This window comes from Raphanus sativus, chromosome 7, assembly GCF_000801105.2.
Source record: "Raphanus sativus cultivar WK10039 chromosome 7, ASM80110v3, whole genome shotgun sequence".
NCBI lineage: Eukaryota > Viridiplantae > Streptophyta > Magnoliopsida > Brassicales > Brassicaceae > Raphanus > Raphanus sativus.
Window position 1 is genome coordinate 1,229,457 of NC_079517.1, and position 18,532 is coordinate 1,247,988.

The 18,532-nt window shown below is 32.1% G+C and overlaps 2 protein-coding genes across 3 annotated transcripts; both read right to left on the reverse strand.

Moving 5' to 3' along the window:
* Nucleotides 1-1,230: 1,230 nt before the first annotated feature.
* LOC108814416 (aspartate aminotransferase, cytoplasmic isozyme 1) lies at nt 1,231-4,687 on the reverse strand. Its single transcript, XM_018586985.2, has 12 exons — nt 4,500-4,687; nt 4,169-4,240; nt 4,013-4,074; nt 3,795-3,878; nt 3,602-3,701; nt 3,384-3,504; nt 3,005-3,168; nt 2,752-2,889; nt 2,461-2,582; nt 2,137-2,231; nt 1,893-2,013; nt 1,231-1,523 (listed from the first exon to the last, which is right to left on the reverse strand). Exons 1-12 carry the CDS (start codon nt 4,551-4,553, stop codon nt 1,439-1,441), a joined length of 1,218 nt encoding a protein of 405 aa, XP_018442487.1. The 5' UTR covers nt 4,554-4,687; the 3' UTR covers nt 1,231-1,438.
* A 5,005-nt stretch (nt 4,688-9,692) lies between these two features.
* Nucleotides 9,693-13,680, reverse strand: LOC108816712 (mechanosensitive ion channel protein 9-like). Of its 2 annotated transcripts, XM_056990744.1 has the most exons (6): nt 13,568-13,680; nt 11,125-12,569; nt 10,896-11,016; nt 10,463-10,756; nt 10,176-10,378; nt 9,693-10,094 (listed from the first exon to the last, which is right to left on the reverse strand). In XM_056990744.1, the coding sequence occupies exons 2-6, from the start codon at nt 12,483-12,485 to the stop codon at nt 9,854-9,856; spliced, it is 2,220 nt and encodes a 739-aa protein (XP_056846724.1). In that variant the 5' UTR covers nt 12,486-12,569; nt 13,568-13,680; the 3' UTR covers nt 9,693-9,853. The 2 variants fall into 2 exon arrangements, with proteins under 2 accessions (XP_056846724.1, XP_018444782.1); XM_018589280.2 differs by lacking the exon at nt 13,568-13,680 and having other exon boundaries at nt 11,125-13,547.
* Between the last annotated feature and the right edge of the window lie 4,852 nt (nt 13,681-18,532).

The window sequence follows — 18,532 nt, forward strand, 5'->3', positions numbered from 1 at the left end:
TTAACCGTATTTTTCTTTGAAACACAATTTTTTCATTAACTTCAACTCGCTTGATTACAAATGATAAAAAGAATTGTCCATCCTCCTTTATTGAAAACATAAACTACTTCAACATAAGATAAAAATGATAGGTTTTCGAAAAAAGAAAATGACAGCGAACTCAAGATGGTGTTTGGATGCGTCAGTATAGCCTTCCCGACATGGTCGGACAGAAAGTCACCTTAAATTATATCGTTGATAACCAATCCACACCTCAAAAACTCGTGGAAATGAAATCCACTACATCTTTAGATCCTGAATGGACCGCTCCACAAAATAGCAAAACAGTTATAAATATAGATAAATACCTCCAAAGAATTAGAGGGAGAACACTCCTTAAAAAGGAAAGAAATGATGATGATGATGGTCCCGGTGAACCTACCAGTAAATAAAAAGGTATGATACTGTTAGAACAATAGAAATGATCCACTGAGTGCAATTCGTTTCAGTAATTTTTCAAATGTATTATTGTATTTGGTTTATAAATTAACCATTGGTACTGATAATTAACATCATACCTACCTATAACAATTTTAAAAAACAGTAAATAATATTTTACTTTACATGACATTGTATTCTAAACAGTATATATTTAACGTTTTATAAAGGTAAAAAAAACCTGAAGCATTAAAACTCATTTTCAAATAACAGTTGACTTAGACAACACGTTTTAGTCAATCTCTTATAAAATATGAGAGGAGGGATAAACGTAGTTAGTTGGGGGCAAGTAAGACGCCGGACTCTTCCCCCAGTCTAAAACATCTCCGTATATCCTCTTGATTAAAATGATTTGATTTTTAATATCTGAATGATATGGCTTTTAATCGTTTACTCACGTCGTTCAATCCTCCTATTTTGTTCATTGCGGCTGTAACACCAATTTACACCGAGTAGGGATCCATCGATGTAATAAAACTAAACAAATTGATGAAGCCGATAATTGTGGCAGGTTTGATTAAGATTTCCGGTGGATTCCCTGAGGTCTTTAGGTTGCTCACAACGTTAAAATTTTGACAAACGTTGTAATTCCCTCTTGCTAATGTATCTAACAAGTTAAGTTTTAATAATTTTGACAAACGTTGTAATTCCCTCTTGCTAATGTATCTAACAAGTTAAGTTCTAATGAAGAAATTTGTGTTTCATAAAGAAAAAAAAGTGATGAAGCCGACAATAAAATCAGTACATCAGGCATTAGAAAAAAAAACTGCAAATTATAATAACCAGTATTTCCATTGTAGATTTCAAATTTCAATGTCAGGATCCTCGGTTTGGTTTGGTTAAACCATCCTCAGCAAAAAGGAAACAACAGATGAGTAACCATCAGAAAAATACATAGTAAAAACCAAGAAGGCTGTTTTTTTTCTTTCTCATTTTATTAGACGAAACAACATTCGCTAGTTTAGCCGACGCGGGTAACAGCAGCATGGATAGCATCAACGAGGTGAGGCACTGTCCTCGTACTGAGACCTGCCATGCTTATTCTCCTGCAATACACATGATCACTCTTCTCAAATTCAAGCTCAGGATCTTCATGAACTTACAAATTCTGGTTACACCAATGTAAGATAATTTCTATTTTCCTTTGTTTCATTCAACTGTAAATTCAATAGCAAATAATTGCTTTCTCTGAACTTCTACGCAACTATATTGGGACACATTACCTAAAAGAACATGATGAAAGTATGAAACGCGTGGATGGAGCTATGTGGTTATTACTGCTTAAACTAAGCTTGTTTAATATATAGCTAGAGAACAGGAAACTAATGGTTCTGGGTGTTGCAGCAACCGAAACTCTTATCATATGCCTCTAAGAAAATTCGAAAATAATGATAATACATAAGTTGGGGACTCACCCGTCAGATGTCATGTAAATGTGATACTCTTTGGTCATGAAGGCAACTTGCTCCTTGTTCAATCCAGTAAAAGTAAACATCCCAATCTGTTTGATAATGTGACTCCAATCACCAGGTGTTCCTGCAAACCAGAACCAAAAAGTTACATAATAAGTATCACTAATGATTCTGCAAACCTGGACAAGAATTTTTTTTTTAAAAAAGGAAAAGAGATAAAACATTCAAAACAATCATAAAAATTAACCTTTCGCTTGTAGAGCGTCAAATAACTGCTGGCGCATGCTAATTATGCGGTCAGCCATTCCTTTCAGCTCGATGGTCCAGTCATTGTACATGTCGCTGTCAAGATGTATACAACGAAAATTTAGAAACATGGAGCAGAACATAAAATCCATACAGAGATTTATTACAAGCTTTGATAATAAAAATGAAATGTTAGTGATTTATGCATGAATCCACAGAGAATGAAACCTGGCATAACCATATTAACCAAATCATAAACTATCAAATTACTGCGTATGGTAGATATCTCTGTTTCCACTAAATTCAGAAAAAGCTTAACATATACCTGCTTTTCAGAATGGTGGCAACAATTGATGCTCCATGAATAGGTGGGCTCGAATACATGGGACGCACAACAAGTTTCACCTGGCTCTCAACCTTACTAGCCACATCAGCCGACTTGCACACCTTCACAACATTAGATAAAGGTACAAATAATTAGTAGGCATGCCATTGTGGAGCATCTTATAGCTGCATGATTTAACTATTCCAAATCAGAAGATCAAAAAGTATGTCCAGCTATAATGCAGACAGAAGGGTAGAATCAAAGATGAAACTGAGAAGTTTGGTTCCTTACAATGCTGAGGGCACCAACACGCTCCCCATAGAGTCCCATGTTTTTGGCATAACTTTGAGCTATCAAGCATTCACCGCCATCAGCAACAAACGTACGGACAGAGTGTGCATCTGTGTCAAGGCTACCACTAGCAAAACCCTGCAAATATGATAAGAAAAAAAGAGTCAGGCTTCTCTCTTTATACATGATACATCAGATCAAGTCAGCAAAACATTGAATAAACCAACAAAGCAAGACTTATTGTGTGAGTTACCTGATATGCACTATCAAAAAAGGGTAATAAGCTCTTGGATCTAATTAGTTGGCGAATCTGTTCCCACTGTTCGGAGGTTGGGTCAACTCCAGTGGGATTGTGTGCACATGCATGAAGTAAGACAATAGCTCCAGATGGTGCAGCGCCAAGATCCTCGAGCAACCCTGTTCATTTATTTTTTTGCATTAAAGGTCAAGTCTAATATCAAATGTCTTTTTGTGAAATATGTTGACAGAATGCAATCTTGAGATCTATTTCTTACTCAAATTCTAAACGTAAGATTGCAAGAGTGTGAATCAGTACACTTAGAGAAGTTATCATTTCTCGAAAATAACGTGGATGGAAACATCTAAGGCATCAAGCAATAAAAAACACCAACCTTGGAAGTCAAGCCCGCGGGTTGAAGGATCATAGTAACGGTAGTACTCAACAGACAAGCCTGCCAAGTTGAAAACTTTGGGATGGTTTCCCCAAGTTGGTTTCGGAATGAAAATGACACTCTGGAAGAACGACAACCACAGTTAGCAACAGTTCATTTGATTACTTTAACTCAATTACCATAAAATAAACTGAAAAAAAAAGCGAGAAACTTTTTACTTGGTGGTAGTGTTTCTTGAGAAACTCAGCCCCAACTCTCAATGAACCAGTACCAGACAAGCACTGGATCGTAGCAACTCTACTCTCTTGAATAGCAGGACTGTCCATCACAAAAAGATCATATGATAAGAATCAAAGGAGAAGCTACATACAAAAAAAATATTAAAGATTGAGAGACCATATTGTTATTTACCTATCAGCACCTAAGATGAGCTTAGCGCTAAGTTTGTTGAAATCAGCAAATCCAGCAATCGGAATATATTCCTTGACACGGGACCTTTAATAGGAAGTAGAGACAAATCTTTAGGCATTAGCAAAAAAATAAAATTACACTAAGTTTTAGTAACAAAGCTGCAAATATTGAAAGCCCAAGTTACAAAAAAAAAAAAAAACAAAGCTGCAAATACTCACGGATCGTTGACAAGCTGTTGCTCAGCTCTACGCACCACGTCAAGAACAAGTGGCTTCCCTTCCTTTGAAAAATCCAAAAAACTAACTAAGCAAAAACCTAAGCAAACATGCTACTTAGAAAGTCAAAGGCAGAGAAAAAATAAATAAATAAACAACCTCAGTTCGATAGGCACCAACACCCAAATTGAGCTTAGCAGGGCTCGGATCATTATTGTAAGCAACAGTTACCTGTTTTCTCCCAAAAAAAAAATAATAATAATCAAACGTTAATCCTCAAATCGCACAGATCACAATAATAAACTCAAAGTCGTTGCTCGAATATCCTTGGCAGTAACCGATACGGATCTTATCGTAAAAGCTTAACACGGATCAAAACAGAGAGTGAGAGACTAACTAAATATCCATAAAGTAACTTTGTGGGATCGGATTCATAAATCGCAAGTAAAATCTAAGAAGTAAGATAGGATCTAGAGAGAGAGAGACGTACACCGAGAATAGGATCTTCGGGAGCACGATCGACGTTTGAGAAGACTGACTCCATTAGAGCAAGGATCGCAGTGTGGAGAGATCGGATGAATAGAGAGAGAGAGTTGAGTTTAAAGTTAAAATTAGTTGTGGGCTGAATAAATAATGTGACACTCTCGCAACCGTCTCTCTATGGGCGCAGCGCAGCAGTTTATTCTTAACTTTTCCGGAGAAACTCCTTGTTCACCAAGTCCACAATTTTCTTATTTCTTTCTTTTCATGTATTAAATTAAATATTCTTAACTTCCATATTTTAAGTAATGTTTTATTAACTGGTTTCAAATCTATAAAAAAATATTAGTATCTTACTAAATTTCTTCCTCCTTTATTCTCTCTTTCCTTCTTTATATTTTCTGAATATTCGTATGTTGATTTTCCTTTTTTTTTTATTATGTTAGTTTGGGTATCAGATCAGTTTTGTTATACATTATTTATAACTAGGGCTGGGCAAAAAATCCGAACCCGAAAAACCGAACCGAACCCGATCCGAAAAAGTAGTACCGAACCCGAACCAAAATTGATTAAATATCCGAATGGGTTCAAAATTTTGGTATTTAAAGAACCGAAACCGAACCTGATCCGAACCGAAATATTTTGGGTACCCGAATGTATCCGAAATAAATGTATATACTTAAATATATACATTATTTTTATATATAATATATATTAAAAATATTAAAAATATATAAGATACCTTTAAGTTTTCCAAAATACTCGGAAAATATATGAAAATAGTCAAAAGTAAATGTTTAAAATAGGTAAAGTATACTGAAAATACCAAAATAGTTAAATATCTATTGATTTTTTATCCAAATATTCAAAGAAAACCAATTTATATGTTAAATTAAGGTATTTTGACATATATATTATGAAAATTTATATGTAATATATTATCTTTCTTATAGATTTTGAAAATTTAAAGTATATAATGAATTTTGAGAATTTAAAAACATTTTAAATGGGTTATCCGAACCCGAACCGAACCCGCAAAGATCCGAACCGAACCCGAACCGAAATTTAGAAATATCCGAATGGGGCTGAAATCTTTGACCCCGAAAACCCGAAACCCGAATGGACTGAACCGAAACCCGAATGGGTACCCGAATGCCCAGCCCTATTTATAACTATGGGCGGAACCTCGTGGGAATGTTAGAAATTTATTGTTGAAAATGTAGATGGATGTGGAGTGTTGAAGAAGAGTGATGCAATGTATAAGAAGAAGAGCGAAGATATTTAAAAATTCTTATTAGTGCTCATGTATAAAGTCTGATATTCTCTTAACTGTAAATGGAATTGAAGATTGTTAACACGAAGTGGACATGTCTCTAAATTCTGCATGTTTTTGACGCTATTGTATATCATGTAACTGATCGTGTTGAAGCTGTCACAGGTGCCATGAACTGTGCCCTGTACAACGCTCTCGGAGTTCAGTCTGCTGATTACTCTAACAAATGCCTATCTGTTTCTAGTGTTCGATATTGCAGGCCTTGACTTGGTGATAGGAAAAAATTTCTTACCACAAGTGAATGTTTTTAGGAAATTATACAATAGTTTGTGTAGTATAAGTTAATGATTAAAGTGGATGTACGTATTTGATATTGTCTGTGTTATTGGATTCACTGTATGTCATTTTAAATATATTCACAACAGTTTGAAATGAAAGAGGTTTTGTTTTTTGGGCAATTAAAATTCCTACATTTTTGTAATTAATGAAATAAAAACCAACAACAGAGAAAGGGATATTACTAACAAAAAGAGGAAAGCGGAAATTTCAAAAATGGTTCGTTAGCAGAAGGAAGATCAGTTCTGTCTTATTGTTACTGTTATCCCTTTCTCTGTTGTTGAAAAGCATTTACTAACAGTAACAAAAAGGTTTAATGTCTTCATTGTTAAAGCATTAACATTAGCATTTTTCTCTACATTATCCAATCAACATTTGTTAGAAAAGCATTTACTAAATGCTAATGTTCTTTAAATATTATCTGACAAATGCTCTCATATAAAGTTTTTGGAAAATCATTTGCATTTACAATTCAGAATTTTTTTTAAAATATATAATTAGTTTATTTATTTTTTTAATAATATCATAAAATTATTTTTATATCCAGAGAATGAAAATTTGATTTCTAAAATAAATTTACAATATAACTATTATTTTTAAAATAGATATTTTAATTGTAAATTTTATTTTTAAATATTTTTTTTGATAAAAACATAACTTTTGAAATTAGTAAATAAATAAATTAAATATATCTCTTTTATATTATATATATAATTAATTTATTTTATTTAATAAAAGAGATATAATTAATATATGTATATATATTAGAAATATATTCATTATAAATAAATATATTTTTTATATAGTAATTTTTATAATAATTTTAAATAGCATGTTCATACTGCTCTACCAATCAAACTATTAAACAGTTTAGCAAAAGCATACAATTTCTGCAGCATTCTGCTTTTGTGGCATACTGCTACTGCTTTATCATCTGCTTTGCCAATCAAGACCTTGGATATTCACACGTATTCACTCATAAATGTGATAAAGACACCAGATTTTGGGGCAGAAAGAAACCCAATAAAGGCCTGTACAGTGTGTTTGGAGTGTCGATACTAGAGATCACACTTTGCGGATGAATGTATTTTGGGATGTATGATACCATCAAACCCATTGTTTTAGTTGGTTGCTTAAGAGGTAAATATCATCTTTCTAGCATTTATCTAAAGAGCAAACAATATTTATAAATTGTTATTTGATTTTGGTGACACAGAAACTTCATTGCTAGCTATTTATTGGGTTGGAGCATTAATACCTCTGCAGGCGTCAGTGCTTACCCTTTTGACACATTTAGGAGGAGAATGAGCTTACATCAGGACAGCCAGGGTTCTTTGCGCTGTATAGAAGAGTTACTGCCAACATGCTTCTTGGAGTAGCAAGAGCAAGACTCTGTCATACACACTGCACATGTTTTATCTTTAATGGAGTCTGTGAAGAACACAGAGAACAGAGCTGTCTAAAAGACAACATAAGACCAGGTTTTAAGACAGTGGAAGCTGTTGCAAGAGGCTCGTATCCAATACACTGTAGCTGAACCAGTCTTGTAACAGTAGGATCAGTTGCTTAACTTGTTTAGAAGTCCAATGCCAATGAGTTTTGGGGAAAAACTTCAATCAAAAAGTGGATTTAATAACAAAAACAGTTAAGGAATGATCTTTAGAATCCAAACATAAAGATTCTCAAGTATGTACAAAACACTAAACATTAAGGGTCTAACTGGTGACCATCTCGGGAATAGTAGGAACAAAAAGGAAAAGAATTGATGGGAATAAAATTATAGGAATGATGAGGAACGGTTATTCCATATCAAATTTAGTGAGGAATAAATTTGTTCTTTAATTCTCTACAATAAAAGGAATGAGAAGGAATGAAAAGGAATGACTATTCCTAATGAATGGTAAAATTTGTTAGGAACATTAAGGAATGCATTATTCCTCTTCATTCCTTGGTCACCAGTTAGACCCTAAATTGCAACAATCATATGATACACATCAACTCAATACATGTATTATCTCATGTATCAAATCAAAAGAAGACAGATGAAAAGAACTCCAACTCCTATCGCAAAGTGAATTGACAAAATGTTGTTCATGATGGACAAATCTCCAAAGACCCGTAGGAAGGCTGATACACTCGTCCACAAAATAAAGAATTTCCAGGAACCTTCCACTTGGTGTTCTCCTTACCAACCTCAGACCCATTGTGGATACAAAGTAAATGTACTTCGCTATGCCATATATCAAAACCATTTTAACGTAGGTCGCCACCAGTGGATCTGCGGCACTAAGCTTCCGTTGGTATATTAGCTGACCAATTTGGCAGAAAATACCCAACACTGCAGCTGATGGAAGGAGAAAAGAATGAACTTCCTGTTAGAAGAGAGATCTTTGATATGCTGAATGATGGTTGCATCACTGCTTAAGTAGTTGAAGAAAAACAAAATTGTTTATATGGTGTATGATGATGGTTGCGTTGAGTTGCAAGTTCTTATTGAAGTAGTTGACGGGCTATATCAAAACGCAACCGTCCATTTCTATCAAAGAAACAAGCTTTATCAATGATCTCGCAGATATAATATATATAAAAATATATATTATGTATACAGTGATATTTAAAAATTAGAAATATTAAATGAATTAGTTTTTAACTCCAATTAATTAGAAAATCAAAAATCTCAATATTACATTGTTAGAAGCATTGTGAGCTTTATTGATAGTTCAATAACATTAATTTAAATCGTTAAAATGTTTTTTTTACAAACTTTGGTCAAATAGTTAACATTAAGTTATTGCAAATTTTTATATTGTTCTGTAAAAATTTTCAATGTTACAGTCAATATATTATTTCCCGATTATTTTCTATTTTGGTCTTGTTAAAAACTATTTGTGGTGATTCTCTATTTCATTATCATTGGATGATCGATTATTCTCTCACATCATAAAAATTAAATGTCTAATCATCAAATATAAAATCAATAGTCCCCAGTTCATCTCAAAATATATTTTTTAAGAAAAACATCATTTTGTATTTTTCCTCTTTAATAAAATATGAATTCCATTATGAAAAATCTATTTTCATATATTTTGGTCTTTTCAAATTTTATATTTGATTGTTGTGCATCCATTTGAACAAAAAATATTGTAAATAATTTTTATAATTTGATTGGTCAATAGCTTTTAATTTTTATACTACTATATATTAATTGAGAAATCAATTAGATCAAGTGGTGAAATCTACAAAAATGTTATAATTTGATATGTCAATAGCTTTTAATTTTATTGATTTAAATTAAATTTAAAAATAAAAGATAAGTCTTATAACAAATTACTACATGGGGACTGCCCCATGGTGTCATTAAAATTTCATGATTGCAAACTATTATGGATTTAAGTTGCCAATTGCTCATGATACAATCATATATCGAAGATGAAAATAATAGTCAACATAACCAAAACTTCATACCAGATGAAAATAGTAGTCGGCCTATCAGTAGACAAAATATACTATCAGCCAAAAATCAAAACCCACTAGATGTGATAGGGGACTATATTTTTTTGGTAAAATGATAGGGGACGGACTATATTATGATTGATCAAATATAAATTTTGTGTTTCAATTCAATATCCATTATATATGGTTCACGTAATCTCACCACACGGGTCTTATCCTAGTAACAATTTTTGTTTTTCTGAACACATCTTAGTAACAAGTTATACTAGTGAAAATAAAGGCAGAAGGACAGAAGAAAAATATCATCTGTGACCGGTGAGACGAACATCTTGAGTAAGGAGGGTGTAATCAATCTCTAGGTCCTCGAGTATCCGTTTGAGCGCGATGACCAGCTCCGTTCTCCTGAGATTTTTTTCCGCAAAAATTTGAAAGTTCATGGTATGTGTGACGACCAGATTCAAATTCAGCTTGTTCACATTCTCAATCTCCTTCACTAACAGCATGAGATCTGGATACCAATTTTGAGGGTTCTGCACCAAGTACCTAACCAAATACACACCAATAATTTGTGGTCAATACTCAGTGAGTGAGTTGATTTAAGATGGTTCTGGTTTTGATACTTACTCTGCTATCTTGTCCTTGAGGGTGGCAATTTTTGCAGTGGGCGTTGAGAATGCGATGGAGAATAGTATTGAATCTCCCATATCTGGACTCCTATAGTAGTTGCTTATTGGTTTTGATATCAAAGTCGCATTTGGATAGAACACTTTCTCATTGTCAATCTTGAGGAACACGGTAGTTAAAAGATCTATTTGTTCAACCAACAACTACAATGCACCAAAAAAAGGAGAATTAGATGTTTTAAATGAGTAGTAATATTGAGCAAACATATTTCAAAGTTCTTAGCTTACCATCACACCGTCAATAACACAACGATCACCTACGTCGTAAGGGTGCATCACGAAGACAAACACAAAAGATTCGAAGATATTCTTGCAAGTGCTTCCGAACAAGAAAGCAAAACCCACGAATTTTGCGGAGAACACCACGAAAAACTTGGTCGTTAAAACATCTAGAAGTATCAACCAAATGATGAATGTGACAACCGACAAGACTCCAGTTATAAGTTTCTCCACCTGCTTAACCGCAGTTTTTGTGTCGTTCAGTGAATGCCCTAATGCTTTCCGACTTGTGTAAACTTTAATCTGTAAAAAAAATGGTAAACACTTGCTTACGAACCAAACCTACTTAATACTTTAAGCAAAACATCTCTAAACAAGCATGGGCAGAAACAAAAAAAAATAATTAAGCCTTATATTTAGAAAGATGTTAGAAGAATATTACCACCCATTCTGTAAAAGCATTGCGTGTAATTTTTCCAGTCTCCGCACCTTCTATTAATGGAGTTACAAGGTCTACCTCTTCCTTAATCATGAACCTTAGCAAGTCATCTTCCTCTATGTAACTGATCAAAGATTAAACAAGAATTCATGTTTGTATGCTTAAGATTAAAAATAAAATATAAAAAAAAACAGTCAAAAAAGTAGAGTATTCTGTGCATGAGATGACTTACCTAGAATTTGGTTGAGCAACATTGTTGAAGATATCATAAGCAACAGCCACAGCTTCCATCTCACAAGTTATTTCTTTATCAGCTCTCTTTTTTTTATTGGTACTCTCATCTAACGTATTAGATATGGTTGAGAGACCTGAAGCTCCAACTGCTTCAATCAAAACCCGCATTGTCCAAGCTGAGACCTTCTCTTGTTTCATCTTGTGAACCTTTCCCATATCCAACACCTTCTTCTCTTTCACCGTTCCACTGGTGCTCGTGAAGCTAAGGTGGCCCGTACTTGGCTCACGCCCAACTCTCTCTGCCTCTTCAATAAGCGGAGGTCCTGAGAGAGTCTGGAGAACATACTGGTGGAAGATGGACTCTTGAATCCTCTCAAAGAAGTTTCTGACGTTGAACTTTGATGCAAGGACTTTCAAGGCGTATGTCTTCACCAAGAAAAGGATTGACCCTATGAGGAGGGAGACGATGGTCCACGTTATAAAATGTAGAAACTTCTTGGTCTTGCGAGAGTGTTTATCATCATCGTCGAAGAGAAGTACCCAAGCAACAAGAATTAAGCTGAACCAAATGAAGACTTGAACGTTCTTCTTCAAACTATGGACAAAGTACAACACTTTTTTACGTAGGAGATAGTTCCTTTCTATGATAAAAACCGCTAAATGCATAAACCAATTCGTCACGAACATGCCGCTAAGCGTCACCATCACAAGAACGCACCATTTCCAAACTTCCAAACCCTTAATGTGATGCTTCTTCAACGTATCATAGGTTAAACTCACAACCAGAGTGCACAGAGTAGCAACAAACAATAGCAATTCAATAAAAGCTAGAGGTCTGATCCCACCACGCTTCACTTGGTGTAGTTTAACCTTTTTGTAGATTTCTTCATTTTCATCCGTTTCTTCCCCATCAACCCTACTCATGGCTGCCGAGCCAATGCTTCTATTTGATTTGTTGCTAGGGGAAGCCTTGTTAAAAGAAGTCCTTGAAAATGAACTAGAACCATAATGTTCCTTAGGGGTTCCACAGTTTTCCTCTACTATAGTCTTATCGAATCGGTAAGACTGTTGTTGCCCAAACCTTGAGTTGGACTTGGAGTAAACTGACTTAGAAAGAGATCTCCTTCGAACTAGACCTTCAGCGCTAGGACTTGGAACTTTAGGCGGCTTATGAGCACTTCCAGGAAACTTATAGATTTCAGGAAGAGGAATGCTTAACGGCTCTAGTTTTGCATCTGACTTTGGTGGAGCCTCTACTTTGGAAGAAGGAGATGATGATGATTGATCATCTTTTGACGCTACTTTATCTAAAACATTGATAACAACTTCTCCTCCGTTGCTGGCTTTCCTCTCTGCCATCCCAAAGTCACCACCAACCAATAAACTTGTGATGTGATTTGACGCCAATGGCTCAATGAAGATCCCACAAATCTATAACAATTCCTAAGAACACAATAGTATAAAAGTCTACCAGTGATTAGATCAATCAAAACATTACGCCAATAGATACATTGACACTGACTTTGGACAAATGACTAAACTAAGGAGCGCTTCTACCTTTTTGAATAATAATGAAAGCTAAACCTTAACGCAACAAGCCATAAGGCTAGAACAAAGATCTTCAAGAAAGACGTTTTTTCTTAGTAAATGAATATTTAACTACTCAAACACAACACCTAGGAACTTTTTAGAAAACCCACCAATTATCCAAAGAAAGATATAAGAAAGATCACAAGTTTTCCAAAACAAATATGCATAGTAGAGCAAATCAGCAGGGCCTAATTAGAATATTGGATATATGAATGTATTAAAACCAGCAATTAAAGAAAAAGGGTTACCAACATCAGCTCTTGAGCCAGAAGAGCAAAATAATACAGATACAAACCAAAAAAAAAAGAACAGTTAAAATCAAATAAACATTCCCAAAAATAAGAAGATACTATTAGACACAAAGTGTCCCACATCGGAAGTTGGAAGAGATCTTTAGTAGTATATAAGGTAGATGGGTCACTCCTCTTATCAGAGCCCGATCCAAACAATCCAATCCGATCCACATCGATCTGGCCCAAAGTTGGCCCATCGATCTTTGCCCGAGCATTCCGAGATTGACGCTCAAAGAGCCATCATCTCGAGGGGGCGTATTAGACACAAAGTGTCCCACATCGGAAGTTGGAACTAATATTCACTAGTATATAAGATAGATGGGTCAATCCACTTATCACCAATTGGTTTTAACTGGAGTGGCCCATCCACCTTATATACTATTAAAGATCTCTTCCAACTACCGATGTGGGACAACTATGTGTCTAATAGATACAATGTCAAAACAGAGCAGCTAACTTTTGATCAAAAGAAAAAAGGGAACTCTGTACCCTTTTGTGGAAAAACGTTTTTGAAACTTTAAAGAAACTAAAAAAAGGGAGAAGAGCAAATGATCTTACAGTGACACAGAGAGCCGAAGCAAGGAGTGATCGTGACACTTTAGTCCCTTCTTGCAAAGTACGAAGTACGAATTCCATTTTAAGTGCATTTTATAAACCAAACCAAGTTCTAGATTCATCCATAAAGATACAAATGGACGGCAATAAAACAAAGAGAATCACGTGGGTTTCTGAAGCGATTCCCATAAAAGTTTATACTTCCGATGACATGTTGATATATGGACGTATAAGATCAACTAGATCTTGACCCGCCCGGTTTATTTTATGTTTTTAGTTTTTTTATTTATAAATGATATATTTGTAATATTTAAATATAAATTTAGATTGAAAATTAATATTTGTAGTTATAATAAAAATTAAAAATTTAAAAAAAATTGATATAGATTTTAAATTCCTAATTAAAATAATATAGAGATATGTCATAATTTTTCCAATTCCAAAATCTTAGCATTCTTAATAACAAATAAAATAATTTATAAATACATAAAATATAAAAACATATTTGAGATTAAAATAACTTTGTTAAAAGAAAAATCTTACGCCATTGTTGTTTATTTCTATACTTTGACCCGTGACCGTATAAATATTTGCTTTCACTTCAATTTTTTCTTTGTTCTAATGATAATATCTATATATATATATATATATGTGTGTGTGTGTGTATAAATTAATATGTATTACATAATTGTTTGTATAACATTTTAAAACAAATTTTTTATTTATTTAAATAATTATATTATGTGATTTTAATTGTTTATTATATCACAGTATATCATATAAAAATCTAATATTTATAACTAATTGGACTTATATTATAAAAGTGTTATACTAACAATTTATAAATAAAATATTTTATATTTTATTTATATGATATATAAATTGATTTTGATGTGTGATTTTTATTTTATTATTTTTATTAATAAATATTGAAAAATATTAAATGTTAAAAAAAAATTTATAAGAAAATTTATTTTTGGTTAAGATTCATTCTATTAAAGAAATCTATTATTTAAATTAAGAAATAACATTAAATACTTAAATCTATTATTTAAATAAGAAAAAGATAAAATTTTCTATTATCTTTGTTACCAAACAAAATTTAATTTTTTTAAAGATTTTTATCCCTATTACCAAACAAAAGCTTAAAGTACTTATATTTTAATAAGATAGATGAATCTACAATCTTATATTATAATTTTATCTGACATATTTTTCCTATGTTTAGCGAATGTGTATAAATGTATTTTTAGTTTATATTCTTTAGGTAGTATTAAAATCATGATTTTCTAAAAACAAATTGTTGTCCTATCTCCACCGAACTTGATGCAAAGAATATTACAGATCAACCTCATTTCGTTAAGTGATGTGCTTTACCTAAAAAACAAAAAGAACATGAACTCGAGAAGCCACACAATTTAGTGAAGAATGAGATTGTGAAGATCATTATTACAATAATTATTAGATATGTCACGGATTGGTCACTGACAAAAGATTGTGAAACAGTGGTCAGTCTTCGGCTAATTAATTAACTACTGAAATAATTACTTGGCCACTCCATGAATTCAATGTTCATGTACCTAGAGCGGAGTGTTCATTTTCAGATTCACTCCAATATTGCTTAGTATTTCAATCTGAAAATAATGGATTGTATAATTATTAAAAATAATAGATTGTACAATTATCGAAAGTAGAAGTAGATAGAAATTTAGGAAATTTGAAAATAAGAAATAAGAAGTACTGGTTTAGTAACTAAAATGTTTCTATATTAAGAAAAAGGGTATTAGATGTTTTAATACTTTTAATAAAACTAATCTAATTCTAAATAACATGATTAAGAAAACGAATGAATCAGATTTTATGAAATTGAGATTATAACAGATTACCATATGTTTTTTTAAGATATTGTCTTTTTGATACTGGTATGATTTTAAATAAAGTTATTAAAAAGATATATTGGAAATTGATAAAAATAGTTTATTCATTAAAGATATCATTGTAGCTGGTCACTTTAAGAAGTAACTTGAGAGATACATGTAGGAAAATAACTTCACAAATAATATTATGACTAGATCATCACCCGCTCGATCGAGCGGGATTCAATTTTCTTTTTTATCTTTGTTTTTACTAAATGTTATATATGATCGCAATGTGTATTAATATAAAATTTTGATAAATAACAATGTGTACTAATGTGTTTAAATAAGCAATGTGTTTAATTACTAAATCTGATTTTTAAAATTTATGATAACGTAAAGTAGATTTTTTATATTATTTAAAATATATAGTGCTATATATTTTGTATTTTCAACATTTATCATACAAAACTTACATTGGGGTATTATTTATATGAAAATATGTGTAACATAATATATTTATATATTATATAAACATATGCACATCCGCACGGGTTTTATTTTTAAAATATATTATATATTGTTTAGTTTTATGTAGTATCGAGTTTGTATAATTCAATTTTGTGTTTAAAGAACAATATCAAAACTGTCTTTCGTATGTAAAAATAACACTTTGCAAGCGCGAGTTGTGTTTTTTTATTGTAGCACAAAATTTTATATAAAACTTATGTTTTTTGTACATTACGAAATTTAATTTTTTAAAATAATTATTACGTAATTTCAAAGTGAATTTTATCTCTAAAGTCTAATATATTTTGTGTGTAATGGTTCAAAGCATTTTTGATATATATTATATTTCAGTTTGGTTTGTTTTAGTATTATTGTATAAGTATAATACTATACAATATTACTAATTTCTATACAATATATGAAGCTATGTGTTATTTGTTTTAGAAAGTAGATTAGGCCCAACGTAGTTATAAGAATAGTCATATCTTTATGTATATGTCTATGATTTATTTACCTAATGTTATTAGTACTAATAAAACTAATATGACCAATGAAAGTATACTGATCAATTTAAAATGAATTGTATAGGGTAATTATAGTACAATTAATATTTTTAGTATTCTTAATATCTCCCTATACATTAAAAGAGAAGTCACTTTAGTGATTTCTGCTTACGTGGCGATCATACAAAACACTTTCGGATTAATTCTTATAATCTTATTGGTCGGTATTTTTTTTAATTTCTTTTTGAATTATTTTTTTTCCATCGGCTAAACCTTGCCAAAAACACATACCATGTAATTAATATATTTATATACGTTCTTAACTAATCGATATATATTTCAAAGGTACTATTATGGTAACTTAATAATGACATATTTAAGTGACAAGACAAATATATTAGAGTATTGGTAATTTTAAAAAAAGCATAATATGTTTAGAGTATTGGTAATTTTTAAAAATTTAAAATGTCTCAGAAACTATTATTTATGAGAAAAGAAATTAGAAAAAAACCATAATACGTTATTATTAACCAATCACGAGATCATAATTATTATAGTAAAAAAATTGTTATTGAAATCTAATCAAATCATAATATGTGTAAAAATGAAACATAATAATTATTATAATTCCGGACATGAAAATCATTGTAAGTCATAATGAAATGAAATCATGTTAAAAAATGAAATCATGCTAATTATTAATATCCCCCTATATATTAAAAGAGAAATACATTGGACACGTGGTGCTCACACAGCTCTTCTGACGAAAATTTTCGCGATTCTATTGGTCGGATTTTTCTATTTTTTCTTTTTGATTTATTTTTCTACTCGAGCTTTAAATTTGGAAAGTCACATTAATTGTTAATCGCACTAATCATTTCTTGCGCAAGAATCGTAATAAATGTCGACCATTAATCATAGCTTGCAGAACAATTTTAATAAATGTCGACTAATCATTAAATGTCTTAATGGGAAATATGTTTTATATCTAATTAGGAAACTAATTATTATCAACATACCTTATTTATATTGATTACTTGCGCAAGTTTCGCATCATATAATATGCATATTCGTTTTTAATTTTACAAATTTATTATGTTTCCTTTATCAAACGTCATTTAATTTACATACCTTATTATAACCAATTACTTGCGTAAGTCTCGCAAGTAATATTATTTGCGTCGTTAATACTCTTCACCATCAAAGGACTATATATAGAGTACAAAGTGGCGATGAAGCAACATAACCATTCTTCTATTTTTATATATACATATTATTTTATCGGAGCTGACTTTTCTTTTGGTTTATTATGCAGATACCCTATTCTAACGATTTCACCACGATGCAGCGAAGAATATGACACAAAAGCTGATGTTTTCTCCTTTGCTTTGATCGTTCAAGAGGTAAGTTAAAACCTTTTTTTTCCTTATGGTTTTTGCTGTTTCTTTGTTCATGTTGTTGATTCCTTTTGAATGTTGGAACTTTTTTAGATGATAGAAGGACGAATGCCATTTGCTGAAAAGGAAGACAGTGAAGCTTCAGAAGCTTATGCCAGCAAAGAGCGGCCACTGCTCAAAGCTCCATCAAATTGCTTTACCCTCATGGACTTAAAACGTTAGTCTTACTCTTTCTCTTCACCATTAAACAAAAAAGAAGGGACAGTTTTGCATCGTTGATTGGTTTAAGTTCATGTCATTAACCGGTTAGGTTCGGTCTAATTTTTTTTTGTATCCCATAGGTTGATAGAAGAAGCTGGCAAAATAAACCAGCCAAGCGACCTACTTTCAGAGAGATCATTAAACGGCTCGAGTCTATTCTTCATCATATGGGTCACAAACGACAATGGGGGGGGGGTACTACTGAGTTTGTCCTTTTGTTATTTAGGTTTCTAGATTATGTTTACCTCTTAACCTGTTTCTTTTTTCACATGTTTAATATCAGATGAGGCCGTTGACTTGCTTTCAGAATTTCGAGCACAAGAAGAAACATAACTGGGATATGAGCAGCCATGACGGCTCATCATCCGGTTCACATTTGTGATTCTTTAACCGGTTCAGAAATGATTTTTTTTTCTATTCCCTCCGGTTTAGTTTGGTCTT

Coding starts and splice junctions, on each gene's coding strand:
- LOC108816712 (XM_056990744.1), bottom strand. CDS start 12,485: ATGGCAGAGAGGAAAGCCAGCAACGGAGGAGAAGTTGTTATCAATGTT. Junction 11,017..11,124: donor GTTGCTCAACCAAATTCTAG/GTAAGTCATCTC, acceptor ATCTTTGATCAG/TTACATAGAGGAAGATGACT. Junction 10,757..10,895: donor ATGCTTTTACAGAATGGGTG/GTAATATTCTTC, acceptor TTTTTTTTACAG/ATTAAAGTTTACACAAGTCG.
- LOC108814416 (XM_018586985.2), bottom strand. CDS start 4,553: ATGGAGTCAGTCTTCTCAAACGTCGATCGTGCTCCCGAAGATCCTATT. Junction 3,879..4,012: donor CAACAGCTTGTCAACGATCC/GTGAGTATTTGC, acceptor TTCCTATTAAAG/GTCCCGTGTCAAGGAATATA. Junction 3,702..3,794: donor CTCATCTTAGGTGCTGATAG/GTAAATAACAAT, acceptor TGTGATGGACAG/TCCTGCTATTCAAGAGAGTA.